Genomic DNA, 17,099 nt, shown 5'->3' with positions numbered 1-17,099 from the left:
GAAGCTCAGGGACTGTCTGACCAAAGTACAGCAGGTCTAGAATGTAGGAGACCAACGTGGTTCCTAAGAAGGATAAAGAGAGAGGATGGATACACAGTCATTCACGAACCCAAACACTGTCTTTAATGAAACATCAACATCAGACATAGAGAATGTAATCCAGCCTGGCCTGGAAGTTATTCTTCTGTCCCAGTTGTCAGTGAAGTAGTTGGTCATGGAGACTCTATGGAAGTCAAAGACTTTTGGTTTAAGTTGGCAGCCCCATCTGTAAAAATTTGAAATGTAGGTTATTTTCTCCAGAACCAAAACAATAGGGTGTTTAGGATGTGAGGTTTAGTCCTTGTGAAGTTTTTTTAACAGTGAGGAAGCAGATCTGACTTTTCTTTTTCTTTCTTTTTTATTTGCTTGGAGATAATAATTAGCCGATTACTGAACAATATACACAAAATATAACAACCTGGATGTTGCACTGTATATTGCTACATTCTCCTTGTATAGCCTATAGCGTACATTCTCCTTGTATAGCCTATAGCGTACATTCTCCTTGTATAGCCTATAGTGTACATTCTCGTGTCTTTTACTTCTCGTGTTGTACATTAGTTTTTATTTGGCTCTTTAAGATCCTATTCAGGATCTTCTAACATATTACAACTTATGTTGTGACAATTGCGTTGTTTAGGCTACTCTATAACATGTTAGAAATGCATTCATACACCACTGTGATATAAGGCTTAAAAAGGCCATAGCCCACACAGTGGTGTGTATTCATGGACACTAAGGGAAGCCAGGCTTCCCCAAAACATTTACCAAAAATAATTACAATTAAAATACTTTCGTCACTCTGTGTTTCACAATTTTCCTTAAATTAGCAAGAGGCTGAATGTATCTCACAGCAGAAAGCATCCTAGCAAGCGAAACAGCGCCCCTATGTCTCTCTACGTGTAGGCCATCCAGTGTTGCCAACTTAGCGACTTTGTCCCTATATTTAGCGACTATTCAGACTCCTGTAGCGACACATTTTCAAAAAAGCGACTAGCGACAAATCTAACAACTTTTTCTGGTGTTACTGGAGACTTTTGGAGACAGGGTGGGTGCTGCCATGGGCCCCAACCCCATCCCAAAGCACTTACAGGCGGCCCGTCCTCGCGTAGCAGTCCCTCCCAGCTGCAGTCAGAGCAGGAGATGTTCACCCCTCCGCGTCCAGACTGCAAATGAATTACGCATATGGGATGCCGCCGCTGACTGATCCCGCCCTGGCTTACATTAAAAAAAATAAAAAAATTACCTGAATTAGGGCCAGACGAGTTACCATAATTTTCTCACATTGCCATTGACAGTTTTTTCTTGTCTCTTTTTGGTCCATTTAGATTTAATGTAGATTGTATACCAAAAAAAATGTTAAAAATGTTATGGTTAAAAATGTTTTACTGTGACATCTTGTAGGCTCCTAAGTGGACCATGAAACAGCAGTTACACACAGCATAAAATAATGTTAAAGAATAAGCAGCCCATTCACTTGAAAATAATAAGCCAGTAGACCCCAATAAAAAAGACAACCATTTAGCAAACACAAAATGAACAAGCTAGCTATTACTTCACATTGCAAACACATTTTATCATGTTCAGCACACAATAACTGGTAGTCTAAAGTTAAAATGCAACAATGTTTCACACGCATTATATCAAAGATATTAATAGCGGGCATTTGCAGGGTCATATAGTTTGTCCTTTGATTTTATATAGGCGAGAGGTACTTTCTTGATTGAGATCAAAGCAATGGCTGACAGTTCAGGGTGGTGGATGTCATTTCAACAGAGGGAATGGTGAAGACCAGACAGGTCAACCTGGTCTCAGAGCATTTCGTATTATTCTGTACGTCCATCCAAGATACTTTCTTTAGTATGATACACTACATGACCAAAAGTATGTGGACACCTGAACATCTCATTCCAAAATCATGGACATTAATATGGAGTTGGTCTCCCTTTGCTGCTATAACAGCCTCCACTCTTCTGGGAAGGCTTTCCATTAGATGTTGGAACATTGATGTGGAGACTTGCTTCCATTCAGCTACAAGATCATTAGTGAGGCCGGGCACTGATGTTGAGCGATTAGACCTGGCTTGCAGTCGACGTTCCAATTCATCCCAAAGGTGTTCGATGGGATTGAGGTCAGGGCTCTGTGCAGGGCAGTCAAGTTCTTCCACACCAATCTCGACAAACCATTTCTGTATGGACCATGCTTTGTGCACGGTGGCCTACCACTTCAAGGATGAGCCATTGTTGCTCCTAGACATTTCCACTTCACAATAACAGTACTTACAGTTGACTGGGGGCAGCTCTAGCTGGGCAGAAATTTGACGAACTGACTTGTTGGAAAGGTGGCATCATTTTTACATTTTTAGTCATTTAGCAGACGCTCTTATCCAGAGCGACTTACAGTGAATGCATACATTTCATACATTTTTTTTTTCTGTGCTGGCCCCCCGTGGGAATCGAACCCACAACCCTGGTGTCGCAAACACCATGCTCTACGAACTGAGCTATTTACATTTAACGGTGCCACGTTAAATGTCACGGAGCTCATCAGTACAGGCCATTCTACTGCCAATGTTTGCCTATGGAGATTGTATTGCTGTGTGCTCGATTTTATACACCTGGCAGTAACGGGTGGGGCTAAAATAGCCGAATCCACTAATTTGAAGGGGTGTCAACAAACTTTTGGCCATTTAGTGTATGTTAGTTTCATATTACCCATTTCGTATATTACGAATTACAATTCATATTATCTGGTACGAATTTGCAAAACATATGATATGTTACGAAATATAGCTAGGTCGCTAGGTGGCTAACAGTAGCTAACTGGCTAACGTTAACTAGGCTAGGGGTTAGGGTTAAGTTTAGGAGTTAGATTAAAGGGTTAAGGTTAGGGGAAGGGATAGCTAAAAGAGTTAAGGTTAGGGTTAGCTAAAAGTGTTTAAGTTAGGATAGTGGAAGGGTTAGCTTACATGCTAAGTAGTGCAAAGTAGCTAAAAAGCAGTAAGCAGTTGAAAAGTTGCTAAAATTGTCCGTGATGAGATTCGAACTCGCAACCTTTCGCTTGCTAGATGTTCACAATATACACCCACCCTTACGAACCACTCTACTTTAGTTTTTCCTTAAAGTAATCAACTCTCTTACAGTGTGTAACCATACCAAATATACTGTATCATTCTAATTTCAGTGTCCTGAATTTACTTTTACCATTTTATGTCTAGTCTATGAGACCAGGTTGGACAGGAAAGCAGATGCAGTTGATACATACTCTCATTCAGCCTCTTCTGCCATAGAAAGTGGAGGTGGTCGGCTGGGCTCCTACGCTCGAAGTCAAACATGGAGTTACATTTTGAGCCGCGGCAGATCAATGTTGGGCCCATTACGTTCCTCGAGATTTGAGAATGCAGTTTTTTATTGTTGTGAAAAAGAATCCATCTGCGCTGCTGCTCGTTAAGCTGAAGGTCTACTATTGTGGCTCCAAATGTTTTTGAACTCACCGTAGCTCACAGGTCAGGTGTGAAGTTGAATCTTGGTGGCGCAGAGCTGACTTTGTAAAATTGTCTAGGTCTCTGTGAAACCAGTACTATCCCAGGTTGACTTCTTGTCGGTGCTGAAGAGGACAATCCCAACAGTACATTTTCTTGGTTTGCTCACACCCAGTCATCCACAGATAGCGCTCATAATTGTTAGCTTAAAAATGCCTTTCAAAGCTCTTTCTTCGTTACATCAAACCTGGCACTGCTGGTTTTTGCCTCCCCTTATTTTACCAGGTAAGTTGACTGAGAACACATTCTCATTGTTAGAAGTTAGTCTTGAAAAGGGTGATGCTAAGAAATTAGCCACCACATCCTCCTCTATAATACCTGCTACCCAGTACTACAAAAACATCGGAAAACTAGGCTATTGCTCACTATTGGCTCTCAGTCAGTAGTAGGGATGCAACGGTACAGTGGGCCCAAGGTTCAGTATATATCACGGTTTTTCAGTATCTTTGTATTTAAGAAAAGTGGGTGCTTGTATGACTCTCATACAGGGGACGAGTTTGCAACATGTAGCTCTTCATCTCCCAATCCAATACATCAGTGGCAAATTGAGGTCTAGGCAACATGGGCAACATGGGCAGCCGCCCAGGGACGGTGACATTTGCGCTATCGGTTTTCTATCGCTCATTACACATCACGTCTGGATTTGTCTCATCCTGTGTCTTATCCCATGTAAATAGCCGGTCTTTTTCGTATACATCTTCATCTCTCTCTTTATCTACGAACTAAATATACTTTCCTGCAACCCGCCTCACCCAATGTGGTACGGATCTGCTATTTTTATTCCTTATAACTGGAAATTCCATCAGGAGCTTGCCAGCTAACTAGCTACTAGTCTTTGTTAGCCATGGCTAGCGTTCCTCGCCTTTTTTCCCCCCAGGCATCAGTCAGCCTTAGCTGGGACAATCACCTGCCAGTCTACACAGCGCGATATCAACCCAGACCATATCGGACTGCTTCTCTCTACCATATCACCGGATTCCTGCCACTCTGGATCATTACTCTAGCTAGCTGCACACGAGCGGCTACTGTTAGCTAACGCCTCGTCCGAAAGCAAGCACCAGCTAGCCTTGAGCTAGCCTCAAGCTAGGCCCATATACCAGCTAATTCTAGGGCTACAATATATCCTTTGCCAATTGGCCTGGACCCTTTATTGTCGACACGGAGTGTTTACATACACTTAGATTGGAGTCATTAAAACTTATTTTTCAACCCCTCCACAAATTTCTTGTTAAACTATAGTTTTGTCAAGTCGGTTAGGATATCTACTTAGTGCATGACACAAGTAATTTTTCCAATAATTGTTTACAGACAGATTATTTCACTTAATCACAATTCCAGTGAGTCAGACATTAACATACATTAAATTGACTGTGCCTTTAAACAGCTTGGAAAATTCCAGAAAATGATGTCATGGCTTTAGAAGCTTCTGATAGGCTAATTGACATCAATAGAGTCAATTGGAGGTGTACCTGTGGCTGGATTTCAAGGCCAACCTTCAAACTCAGTGCCTCTTTGCTTGACATCATGGGAAAATCAAAAGAAATCAGCCAAGACATCAGAAAAAAAGTCTGGTTCATCCTTGGGAGCAATTTCCAAACGCCTGAAGGTACCGCGTTCATCTGTACAAACAATAGTACGCAAGTATAAACACCATGGGACCATGCAGCTCTACCGCTCAGGAAGGAGATGTTCTGTCTCCTAGAGATGAACGTACTTTGGTGTGAAAACTGCAAATCAATAACAGAACAACAACAAAGGACCTTGTGAAGATGCTGGAGGAAACCGGTACAAAAGTATCTATATGCACGGTAAAATGAGTCCTACATCGACATAACCTGAAAGGCCACTCAGCAAGGAAGAAGCCACTGCTCCAAAACCGCCATAAAAAAAAGCCATACTACGGTTTGCAACTGCACCTGGGGACAAAGATCGTACTTTTTGGAGAAATGTCCTCTGGTCTGATGAAACAAAAATAGAACTGTTTGGCCATAATGACCATTGTTATGTTTGGAGGAAAAGGGGGGTGGCAGCATCATGTTGTGGGGGTGCTTTGCTGCAGGAGGGACTGGTGCACTTCAAAATAGATGGCATCATGAGGCAGGAAAATTACGTGGATATATTGAAGCAACATCTCAAGACATCAGTCAAGAAGTTAAAGCTTGGTCGCAAATGAGTCTTCCAAATGGACAATGACCCCAAGCATACTTCCAAAGTTGTGGCTAAATGGCTTAAGGACAACAAAGTCAAGGTATTGGAGTGGCCATCACAAAGCCCTGACCTCAATCCTATAGATAATCTTTGGGCAGAACTGAAAAAGCGTGTGCGAGCAAGGAGGCCTACAAGCCTGACTCAGTTACACCAGCTCTGTCAGGGGGAACGGGCCAAAATTCACCCAACTTATTGTGGGAAGCTTGTGGATGGCTACCCAAAACGTTTGACCCAAGTTACCGGTAAACAATTTGAAGGCAGTACTACCAAATACTAATTCAGTGTATGTAAACTTCTGACCCACTGGGAATGTGATGAAAAAAAACAAATGAAATAAATATTTCTCTATTATTCTGACATTTCACATTCTTAAAATAAAGTGGTGATCCTAACTGACCTAAGACAGGGAATTTTTACTAGGATTAAATGTCAGGAATTGTGAAATTTAGTTTAAATGTATTTGGCTAATGTGTATGTAAACTTCTGACTGTATGTATATGTACATATTCTCATTCACCCCTTTAGACTTGTGTGTATTAGGTAGTTGTTTGGGAATTTCTAGATTACTTGTTAGATATTTCTGCGCAGTCGGAACTAGAAGCACAAGCATTTCGCTACACTCGCATTAACATCTGCTAACAATGGGTACGTGACCAATAAAATTTGATTTGTGAGGTTGTGGTACGTAATTGTGTGGTTGTCGTCAGTAGATGTGGTCAGAAGTTGTGCAGTTGAGGTCAGAAGTTGTGGTCAGTAGTTATGTGGTTCGGTAGTTGTGTGGATATGGTCAGTAGTTAAATGTGTGATCAGAAGTTGTGTGGTCAAAAGTTGCGTGGTTGTGGTATGTAATTGTGTGGTTGTTGTCACTAGATGTGCGGTTGAGGTCAGTAGTTATGTGGTTCAATAGTTGTGGTCAGTAGTTTGTCTGGATATGGTTAGTAGTTAAATGTGTGATCAGTGTGGTTGTTCAATGTAATTGTTTGGTTGTTGTCACTAGATATGGTAAGCAGTTGTGTGGTTGCTGTCAGAAGTTGTAAAGTTGTGGTATGTAATAGTGTTAGTGGTCAAAACGGCAGCTGCTTGCGAAACACGTGGTAATGCAGTTACAAAAACAGCTGTACCGTAAGTTCCATATTGAATATTTTGATTCCGCGAACAGCTATGAATAGCATAGAAGTAGACGAATATGCCATAAGCTCTAACTTTTTTGTAACAGTGGTTGCGGTAGTGGTCAAAACAGATGTTGTTTGCAAAAATGTTACAGAAAATGCTGTTGATGCGGTTACTTAAACTGCTGTAAATATTTATCAGAATATAATTCTTTGTCAGAACATCAAATTTGAGTAGCAGAGAAGTAAGCCTTTAATTTCAGTTCGAAAATGACAGTTGGAAGTGATGATGTCACAATTGAGAGCCTTAGAATCTTGACAAATCCAATGTTAATGGATGGAGTGAAAAAAATATTACAAAAAAGTGAATGTAAAAAGTATAGCAGATATCAAAAAGTAGTATACAAACAACTCGATGGATGAGGGCAAAGTTCTTGGCAGTCTGGCAAAGTGCACTTCCAAGCAAGGGCTTTGGGATGGAGATGCAATATGGCAGTTGTGCCAACATATCTCATCAGCCATCTGGTGGAAGGGACTTTGTGGATCTGAGGCTCTTTCCCCTGTAGCCTCCATTATCCTCCAAATCCCACCAACATCAGCTGCCTCAGAGCGCAACTGGTCCTTGTTTGGGAACACACATACACCAAAGCACGCAACAGGCTGACCAATACAAGGGTTGAAAAATTGGTGGCCATCCGGGCAAATTTGAGCCTGACAATGAGCCATCCTCAACAAAGGTTGGAAGTGACAGTGAAGATTAGGTGGACATTGAAGAGGTCCAGGGAGAAGACATGGAAGCCTGAGAGGAAGACAACCAAAGCTTTAGTTTCTAGACTATCATTTAACAGATGTATGTTGAAAACATTTTTGGGAGATGTGATGGATCATTGGGGATCATTCAATATTCCCTTTCTTTTGTTTTTCAGTGAAATCATCCCATGTGAAGAGTCAACTCATTTAATTAAAGTTAAATTCGTAACTAAATAGTTTATTTTATTTCCATTATAAGGATTTAATCATTTGCAATTGTGTCTACTTACATTCATTTCCAAAAGATAACCAAACATAAATATATTTACTTTTAACGAGACGTGTTTGTGCCGTCATTTGCATTAGTAGCACAATTTCTAATTTATTTGCATTCGTTTTTACTTACATTTTTATGTTACATTTATGTTAGTTTTCGCGGACTTTTCTTAACGGATGGACAATCGCCGCGAATTGAATTATGGGGAGTTTCAGGCCCGCGTGTGAACATAATTGTACTCTCGCAAACTCGACTAAAAACTGGGTCTTTACGTTGCAAACTTCCCTTGCTTGGCTAATCATTTGGACCGCCCGCCAAGATGGCGACGGGGACTCCCCCCATAATGGGAGGGTAAGTGGACGAGGGTGTGTCTTTTATGAGTTTGAACCGCAACCCTTCTCTAGGGAGGACCACTGAGGTATAAAGAGAGGGGTGGACATCACCACTGTAATGTTCAGTGTGTCCAATAACACTTGTTTCCTCGGATAAATGCATATTTTCCTGTTGTAAAAAAGGACAGATAGCACCTATGACTTTCACATCCACGTGAATTTTGTCCATTCTTTCCTCCGGTCTTGGCTGTATGCTAGTCACATGACTAGGCTGGGGCGGCTAACCTTTCAACCGCGGAGAGTGTTGCAGCGAGCTGTAAACATTTAATTCATAAACTACACCGTTAACAGGTTTACATTGTGATATGTAAGTACACAAGCGTCTTTGGATAGTTTTTGTAATTGCAAATGGTATACTCACTGTACTGGCGAAACGTCATTATCTACAGTAGCTAACTGTTAGTTAGCCTTTTGCTAACTTTAGCCAGCTAATTGCTAGCTAGTGTGAATAGTTCTAACTAGTTAGCTATCTATAACAGGCTGGTTCTAATCAAATGATCTCCCTACCTACTGCCAATATGTCCCTCAATCAGATACAAGATGAGACAGATGACTACCGTAAAGATACACTAGCTAACGTTATCCAGTACAGCCATCACTGGTTTATGGAGTTGTAAACACAGCCGACTGCAGCCGTTGTTAACTATTGTAAGTTAGTTAGCTAGTCTGTTTATTCTTTCAAACGCGGTTCCTTTAAGTAACGCCATGCATAGGATTTACGTGAGCAGTTAGCGTTCAGTAGGTAACGTTAATCAGTGACTTTCATGTCATCTGACAAGTCTTTCATGCTGGAAGTTTTTAGAGTTCGTCATTCTGTAAGCCACTAAACCATGACTTCCATAAACAGGTCTGAACTTCTTACCTGTATGTTATTGTCAGTACCCTTAACCCCTCTACTGCTTCAAACTATCAGTTTCTGCCTCTCAGGCTTTCTCCTGCCATAATAGAGCGGATGAGGGGTGGGCGTCACACCCAGTTGGGCGTGGCATGAGACAGACACACACCCTGGGTGTCTCTGTTACCATCCTGCACCCACCCCCACCAAAATGGCCTCCAGCTACCCACCCCCCTTCGAGGGCACAGGGGAGGTGAAGGAGGGCTTCCTGTGCCCGCTGTGCCTGAAGGACCTGCAGTCGTTCTACCAGCTCCAGGAACACTATGAGGAGGAGCACTCTGGGGACGATCGACATGTCAGGGGACAACTCAAGAGTGAGTCCATTTTGTGCTCTACCAGACTAAATATGCACATCATGGAGGAGCAAAGGAAATTCTAAATCAAAAGGGTCTCTGGTAATACTTTTAGAAGGCATCCTTGCTAGAAGTAAACACTACTCTCTCCTGTTGGCTGCAGGTCTGGTCCAGAAGGCTAAGAAAGCCAAAGACAAGCTGCTGAAGAGGGATGGTGAAGACAAGCCAGAGACGGGTAGTTATGAGTCCTTCTACTACGGTGGAGTGGACCCTTACATGTGGGAGCCTCAGGAGTTGGGTGAGACTGGGAGAAGTATGCAGGGGGGTTACTGGGAGTAGAGGAAAGGGGTGGTGTGGTAGAGGGCTTCCCAAATCAAATTTTATTTCTCACATACATGGTTAGCAAATGTTAGTGCGAGTGTAGTGAAATGCTTGTGCTTCTAGTTCCGACAGTGCAGTAATATCTAACAAGTACTCTAACAATTCCCCAACTACTACCTAATACACACATATCTAAAGGGATGAATGAGAATATGAACATGTAAGTATATGGATGAGCGATGGCCGAGCGGCATAGGCAAGGTGCAATAGATGGTATAAAATACAGTATATACATGTGATGAGGAATGTAAGACATGTAAATATTATTAAAGTGGCATTATTTAGAGTGCATTGTATAAAGTGACTAAATCTACACTACATAAGAGATGTATTGGTCTGGTCATTGAATGCTAGTGAGTCATCTCAACTGAATTGAAAATATGGTGTTACATTGTAATGTAACACCCTTCCATCCAGTCTGATGGTGTCCCTCCTATACTCCATAGGAGCCACAAGAAATCATATGGACTTTTTTAAGAAGCACAGAGCTGCCCGGATTGACCACTATGTCATCGAGGTCAACAAGCTCATTATCAGGCTGGAGAAAGTGAGGACTCGCATAAACTACAGCAGGCAATCACAAGTTGTTTGTCAATGTGGTTTTGACACATACAGTAGCAGTTACACCACCCTTACTGTCAGAACATGACTCACCATGTATCCTGTGTTCTGTTTCAGCTGACATCTTTTGACAGGATGAACATAGATGCAGGCAAAATTAGAGGTGAGTTAAGTGGAGATCATATTGCAGTGTGTTTTGGTATTCACCATCACATTATACCAGACCCACATTTCTTCTTATTGAGTACACCTCCTCCCAGTGTGGATTTGAATGTCATTTTCATTGTGTGAATCCAGAAAAGCCTCTTCTCTTCCTCTCTAGCGATTGAGAAGTCTGTTGTGGCGTGGGTGAGCGACTCTGATGTTCCGTTCTGTCCCGACTGCGGGAACAAGTTCAACCTTCGGAACAGGCGACACCACTGCCGCCTCTGTGGCTCGATCATGTGTAGGAAGTGCATGGAGTTTGTGCCCCTGCCTTTGGCTTGTGAGTAGAATTACACACACAAACACACCACATTATGGACATAAATAACGTGTCCATGTGTTTACATACATACTGCAGTTTTGCATATTACTACATATCTAAGTGTTGCTCAGTGAATCCTCACCCTGTTTGTTCTCTTCTCTCCAGACAAGCTGACCAGTGGGACTCGGGAGGCCCGTAGTGTTACGAGCAGCCAGTCCCAGTCCCCTCCAACAGGGGGCGGGGGCAATGTCAGTGGGATGGGCTCCAGGAGGGGCAGCATCAGCAGCCTGAGCAGCGTCACCTCAATGTTGGAAGAGAAGGATGACGAGAGGATCCGCTGCTGCCTCCACTGCATGGACACCCTGATGAAGAGACAGCAGAAACTGGAGGAGAAAGACCACGTGCCTGACATGGTCAAGCTCTACGAGGTAACACAGAGCTCTGTATGCTTCCTCTCGTTCACCATGTAGTGTACTTCCTGTCATTCACCATCCATCTTCCTGTCTTCCTCCCAGAGGCTGAGACTGTGCATGGACAAGGTGGACGAGAGGGCTCCAGAGTATATCAGAATGGCTGAGTCTCTCAAGTAAGATATAGCCTGTGTCTTAAATGACACCTCATTCCCTATATAGCGTACACCATTTGACCAGAGCTATATGTGGCTCTGGTTCTGTTGTTTTATCCTCATTGTCAAACTTCAAATTTCACAGTGCTGGTGAGACTACCTATAACCTGGACACGGCTGGTGGACTGAGAATGGAAGTCCAGAAATACTACGAACTGATCGATGCACTGAGGTACATACCGTTTACAGAATATGTGTTAACTAACTTCAAGTCACTTTGGATAAAAGTCTGCTAAACAACCATATTATAACATTCTCTATATATTCATGTCAGTAAGAAGATCTTAACATTGGGAATGAAGGAGGAGCCACAACCCCATCAAAAGACTCTCCAGCTGCAGAGGATGGTCAGATACACAGCCACACTGTTTGTCCAGGTGAGACACAGAGAGTACACTACTGTACACACAGAGCAGCTGTGGATGAGCTGAATAGCATACTAAACATGTCATTGATAACTGAGACTGCCACCAGTAATGTTACATACTATATTCAAGCAACCCCCCCCATCTCTATACTGTCTATACTTCTCTCTCCCTCCCTCCTGCAGGAGAAGTTACTGGGTCTGATGTCTCTACCCACTAAGGACAAGTATGAGGACATAAAGGAGAAGAGGAAGCAGGAGCAAGAGAAGAGGCTCACGCAGGAGAGACTGGTGAGTAGGCTGCTTATTGTTTAAACTAATGACCCAACAATGATATTCCAAAAAGGATCTAATATGTCTATGATACCAGACAAGCAAAAAGCAGCACAAGTAGTGTTTTATAATGAGGCTGTCTCTAAAAGCTTACCTTCCTATTTTCCTGCCAGGTTGCCCAGGAGGCCCAGAAAAGGAGGCAGGACTCTGAGAAGAACCGCCCAGCTGCCAGCACCAATGGGGAGGCTCCCCAGGCCCCCCGCATGACCAAAGCTGGGGGATGGCTGCCGTCTTCCGATACCCTCCACACGTGCGGGGAGCTGGAGGACCCCCTGCTGCAGCAGATAGACAACATCCAGTCATTCCTGCGGCAGGCCAAGGCCGCCCAGAGGCATGACGAAGTGGCCATGCTGGAGGAGAACCTCAGGCAGCTGCAGGTGAGGAAACCTACATTAAATTAGACATGTACCACAACAACTAGTATTGATCAAGGCATTCATTGTTGTATTTACTGTGATTACAATGCACCACATCCAGTAGGGCTCTGTGTAGGAATAGGGTGTTATTTGTTGAACTATGTGTTTCCCAGGATGAGTACGACCAGCAGCAGACCAGCTTGGCCATCGCTCTGTCCCAGAGGCTGGCGCAGGAGGAGAGTCTACAGCAGGACGAGCTGCAACGCCTGCAGGACAGAGAGAGGGGGGAGAGGGAGCACAGGGCCCAGAGCCAAGCCCCAGGATCCCAGGCCACATACACCTGGCAGGGCTCACTGAACCTAACCGATATAGGGAGCCTCCATAGGGAGGAAGAGGGGGAGGAAGAGTTGACCCCTAAAGCAGAGAGCAGCCCCCTGTCCATGAGGGCCTTCCCTGCCCTGACCGACCAAGATGAGGAGTCACCCCCTCGGCTGAGGAGGCTGGGGGGAGATGTGACACCTCCTGGTGGCGAGGAACAGAACAGCTCCTCCCTCAACCCCTTTGAGGAGGAAGACTCCACCCCTGTGGAGGATCCTTCCAATCCGTTCTTCGAGGAGATCCAGAAGGAGCACAAGGAGGTGGCTAATGGGAAGAAGGAGTACAACCCGTTTGAGCAGGAAAAGGGTGGGGAGGAAGAGCAGGGGCAGGCCGAGGGCGCCACTGGCAACCCTTTCGAAGTAAAGGAGGAAAACAATCAAGGTAACCCTTTTAAAGAGGCTTCTGGGTGTAACCTGCCGGGAGCCTCGACCAATCCCTTCGAGGGGGAGGATGAGGAGGCGATGCCGGATGTTGACGTGATTGAGGAGGAGTTGCTGCTGCAGCAGATTGATAATATACGGGCGTACATATTTGATGCCAAGCTCAACGGGAGGCTAGACGAGGTGGAGCTGCTGTCGGAGAACCTGAGAGAGCTGCAGCGCACGCTGCAGGAACAGAAGAGCAAGACACACTGACAGAGACACCTCCTCCCTGTCTCTTTCTCTTATACCCCCATACCATCACCTGACGCTTACAACAGGGCTGCCCACCCAGGGCTAGAAGGCTACTCCTGAGACTACATTAGTTCCCTTTAAATGACCAATGATTTCGTTGATACTAGGTTGTGTTAGGTGACGGAATCACCCAGCGCCACCCTTGGTGAGTAGCCCTCCAGAGCCAGGGTCGAGAGGGTGTATCTCAGTCTATTCTCCTTTCCTTCATCTGCACTGATGTGAATAAACTGCACATAATGATAGCATTATTTCTTTGCTGATCCTGATCGCCCTACCAAGTAAGTGCAGGTCGAGGAGACAAGGAGAGGAAGCATCTCCAGACTTAAGGCTTTCTCAGGTTTTGGCAGCCAAGCCAACTAGAAGGATGCCGACCACAAGATGCATTTAGGTTGTGTTTTGATTTTCTCACTCTCGTACTTACTAATAACACTCACACTGTATAAAGGTGTCTTTTAGGAGCCCAGGTTGGTTTTTATTATATTTGTATGGTAAGAAGAAGCACAAGGGCAGAGTATCATCACTTACAGACAGTTGTCCGTTGTTGGCTACTGGAGAGGATATTCAAGGGGTCATAAGGGAGGTTATTTGAGGCCAGACATCGATCTGTAGTCCTGCTACGCAATAGATATCTTATGTAGAATCAGGGTTGCATTCATGATCACATGGTTTTGGAAATGTAATGGTCTTCTTGAACGAAAACATTCTCTCTAGGGTTGGGCGATATGAGACCTACGATATGCTACTCCAAATACTGCGATAGCCGATATAATTGATGTGCACGTTAATGACTAGATAATTCCAGACAATTACATTTTTGTCCTTAAATTGGATTTAATCAGATCGGCCCAACCTTGGTTCACTCTGAATAGTTTAAAATGACAGCTGTGAGTGTCATGAAAATGTGTTGTTTGCACACAAATGCAGCCCTAAATACTAAGCATGTCTAACCCGTAACCGCTACATTTGTCTGTCAGATCTTCACATACATGTTTGTAGGGGAGTGGAAACTCATTGCCGTTCGCACATAATCTTTTATCTCGGTCTTCTGTCCTCCCTGGAGGTCGTGACCACTAGAAAGAAAATGTTGAACAAAACATGAGCGAAACCAACAAACTGTTTTTGAAATCCTACTTTGCCTCCTTCAGTTTCTGTAAGCTGGTTTTGTCTGAGTGTCTGTTGAAGCGCAGGAGAGATACATTAGCTTTCAGTGTGTCACGTCACTAGGAGGCACTTCAGTAGGCTTTCAAAGCTGATACTGTCCTAGTCTCTCTCCGCCCTGTCTCATGCCGTTTCTCTAATGTGTCCTAGTTCTCCTACTGTTCTCTCTTAGTGCACTATGAGGGTCAGAATCTGTCCTGCTCTGAACAAATCTAAAGCTCTTTACAGGGTAAAAAAGAAACGTATTTACTTTCTCTTATGCCAAGCCTGGTTCAGAATATTGGCCTTTGTCATCCTTATTCAATAGCTGTCTAGTCTTGTAACTTCAGTCTGTATTTAGTGTATTTATGCAACTGATTCAGCCAAGTCTTTCTTGGCATCACTTACAATTAACTCAGAACACCAATGTTGCAGTGGAGATGTTTAGGTCTGAGGCACAGAATAATAGGTTAATTTACCCAGAGTGCTCTGCTTGGCACCTATATCTGTCACAGCATCAGCCTGCTCTGTATCCATAAGGTTGTGGCAACTTTAGGATGTAAGATAGGATAAAAGACAATCTTGATTAATCTCTTTAGACAATTTACCTATGAGAATAGATTAACACTAAACCTATTCCACGCTACCAAGTATTATCATTTATACTGTTGGCAAACTCCTGTGTCACCTGTTGAATAAGTACTTTGATGTATCCAAGTACTGGTTCGATTGCCTTGCAGAGTATACAATAGTACTTGTCATTTTGATGAACTAAAGCAGTATTGTGTTCGCTGTAATCGATCATGCACCACTAACTCTCAGCTGTGTTGCATCTAAACCAAACATTTTCAGACATGAATAATGTATTTGTGAAAAATGTGAATGACTTGTCAAGTAGCTTTTTGATAATGTTGCCTTTTGTTATCGTAGAAGGTTCCGTCACGCAACACTAATTAAAGACATGACCTATGTGAACAATAGGAAGTGGCCTTTTCATTCACCCATGTCATCGACACTAGATGTGATAGTGTGTTGCAAAGATTATATACTTTCAACTTCACGAATCTAAGGAGTAGATTCTAGTTCACCGACATCCAAATTATCATTGTTTACAACAGCTGACAATGAAACTAAATCCTGTCTGGCATCTGGGTGCGGTATTTCCCTGTCATCTCCTTGGGTGGGGCAGGGGACCTCCACCTCAAATACTCTTTCAGACAGTACTTCTCAGGCCCAAAGTTGGCTGGGTTAGCAGCCTCCATCCTGGCTAGAGCCTCCGCCTGCAGGACCTCGCTGTGAAGGGAGGGACAGGAAAAATAACGACAAGGGGAAGACAAATTAACCAATAAGAACTAAATCATACATACTGTACACATAGGTTTGCTCCTAGAACTCGGATAGCCGAACTGAACGCCTGTGCTCGCATACTCCCTAAAGACCTTCACTTGAAAAACATGTTTGTCCCTCTTGAGCAACCGTAGAAAAAACACAGCCGTAACACTTCCTCAGAATACTCAATTTAAAGAAGTTCAAAGTAGATTTTTTTTTGCCGAGGGTCTTAGTCACACAATTATACGTCTAAGAAGTTTGGTGCAGTATTTCTCAGGTGAAAAAAATAAATAAAATAGCATGAAAGCTAAGTCTCTCCTTGAATGGCAAACACTTCATGTTTTCACACCTACTGTTGACCAATCACAGATGAAGGGAGTGTTGACTTCGGCTACTGCACTTCGATTTGACTCAAGAAAAAAAAATGTGCGGGCCAACAGCCGAGGGGAAAAAACGTCAACATTTCATAATATATGCGCTAACTGTTTCGACTGGGAAGCTTTAGACAAGAGCGTAGCATCTAACCCAGTGGTCACCAACCTTTTTGGAGTCAAAATGCATGCCGAGATCTACCGCTCTAATTTTGTATTAACATGACTTAAAAGGTAAGCCTATGCAACATTAACCAATTAAACAGTACTTTAGCAATGAGGTTTGTGCAATAAGCTATAGGCCCAATACATTATCACCGCATACTGGCTTTGCTTGAATTTACCTGCCAATGCATTGTTGTTTGGGACATTTTTAAAATTTTTATTTCAAAATTTGAGGTAGGCTATATGATCACACCGGTAATAGATCCATTGTTGTATTACTTGAGACACAGCCGAGTGAGCATACATTTGAAATAATTAGCTTTTTATTTTACTGGGCTGATGGTGTCTGCAACTGATGGTCAGTCTCAGCAGCGGGTGAGAGCAGCAGACTGAGGGTCCATCTCAACATTACCTCAGCTCTCTCTTTCCTCCACTGACACTTGCCAAAAAGGGAC

General features: G+C 43.4%; 1 protein-coding gene and 1 long non-coding RNA gene across 3 annotated transcripts; one reads left to right on the top strand and one right to left on the bottom strand.

Annotated features, from left to right (window-relative positions):
• Positions 1 to 100: 100 nt before the first annotated feature.
• On the bottom strand, positions 101 to 9,246 carry LOC106571871 (uncharacterized). 2 transcript variants are annotated; one of them, XR_006759215.1, is made up of 3 exons: positions 8,678 to 9,246; positions 1,131 to 1,253; positions 101 to 265 (listed from the first exon to the last, which is right to left on the bottom strand). It is a non-coding gene; the product is annotated as an uncharacterized lncRNA (long non-coding RNA). The 2 variants fall into 2 exon arrangements; XR_001321024.2 differs by lacking the exon at positions 8,678 to 9,246 and adding an exon at positions 3,304 to 3,579 and having other exon boundaries at positions 1,131 to 1,257.
• On the top strand, positions 9,244 to 15,759 carry LOC106571870 (rabenosyn-5). Its single transcript, XM_014145388.2, has 12 exons — positions 9,244 to 9,525; positions 9,668 to 9,802; positions 10,332 to 10,432; positions 10,564 to 10,609; positions 10,769 to 10,930; positions 11,078 to 11,340; positions 11,428 to 11,498; positions 11,623 to 11,709; positions 11,812 to 11,914; positions 12,088 to 12,192; positions 12,348 to 12,611; positions 12,764 to 15,759. The coding sequence occupies exons 1-12, from the start codon at positions 9,363 to 9,365 to the stop codon at positions 13,601 to 13,603; spliced, it is 2,340 nt and encodes a 779-aa protein (XP_014000863.1). The 5' UTR covers positions 9,244 to 9,362; the 3' UTR covers positions 13,604 to 15,759.
• The last annotated feature ends 1,340 nt before the right edge of the window (positions 15,760 to 17,099 follow it).

This window comes from Salmo salar, chromosome ssa15, assembly GCF_905237065.1.
Source record: "Salmo salar chromosome ssa15, Ssal_v3.1, whole genome shotgun sequence".
Taxonomy (NCBI): Eukaryota; Metazoa; Chordata; class Actinopteri; order Salmoniformes; family Salmonidae; genus Salmo; species Salmo salar.
This window is presented reverse-complemented; position numbering and strand designations above follow the sequence as displayed.

What these genes read in the sequence shown, in the direction of transcription:
- LOC106571870 (XM_014145388.2), top strand. Translation starts at nt 9,363, where the DNA reads ATGGCCTCCAGCTACCCACCCCCCTTCGAGGGCACAGGGGAGGTGAAG. An exon ending in TGTCAGGGGACAACTCAAGA is followed by an intron (nt 9,526 to 9,667) that starts GTGAGTCCATTT and finishes TGTTGGCTGCAG; the next exon opens with GTCTGGTCCAGAAGGCTAAG. An exon ending in GTGGGAGCCTCAGGAGTTGG is followed by an intron (nt 9,803 to 10,331) that starts GTGAGACTGGGA and finishes TATACTCCATAG; the next exon opens with GAGCCACAAGAAATCATATG.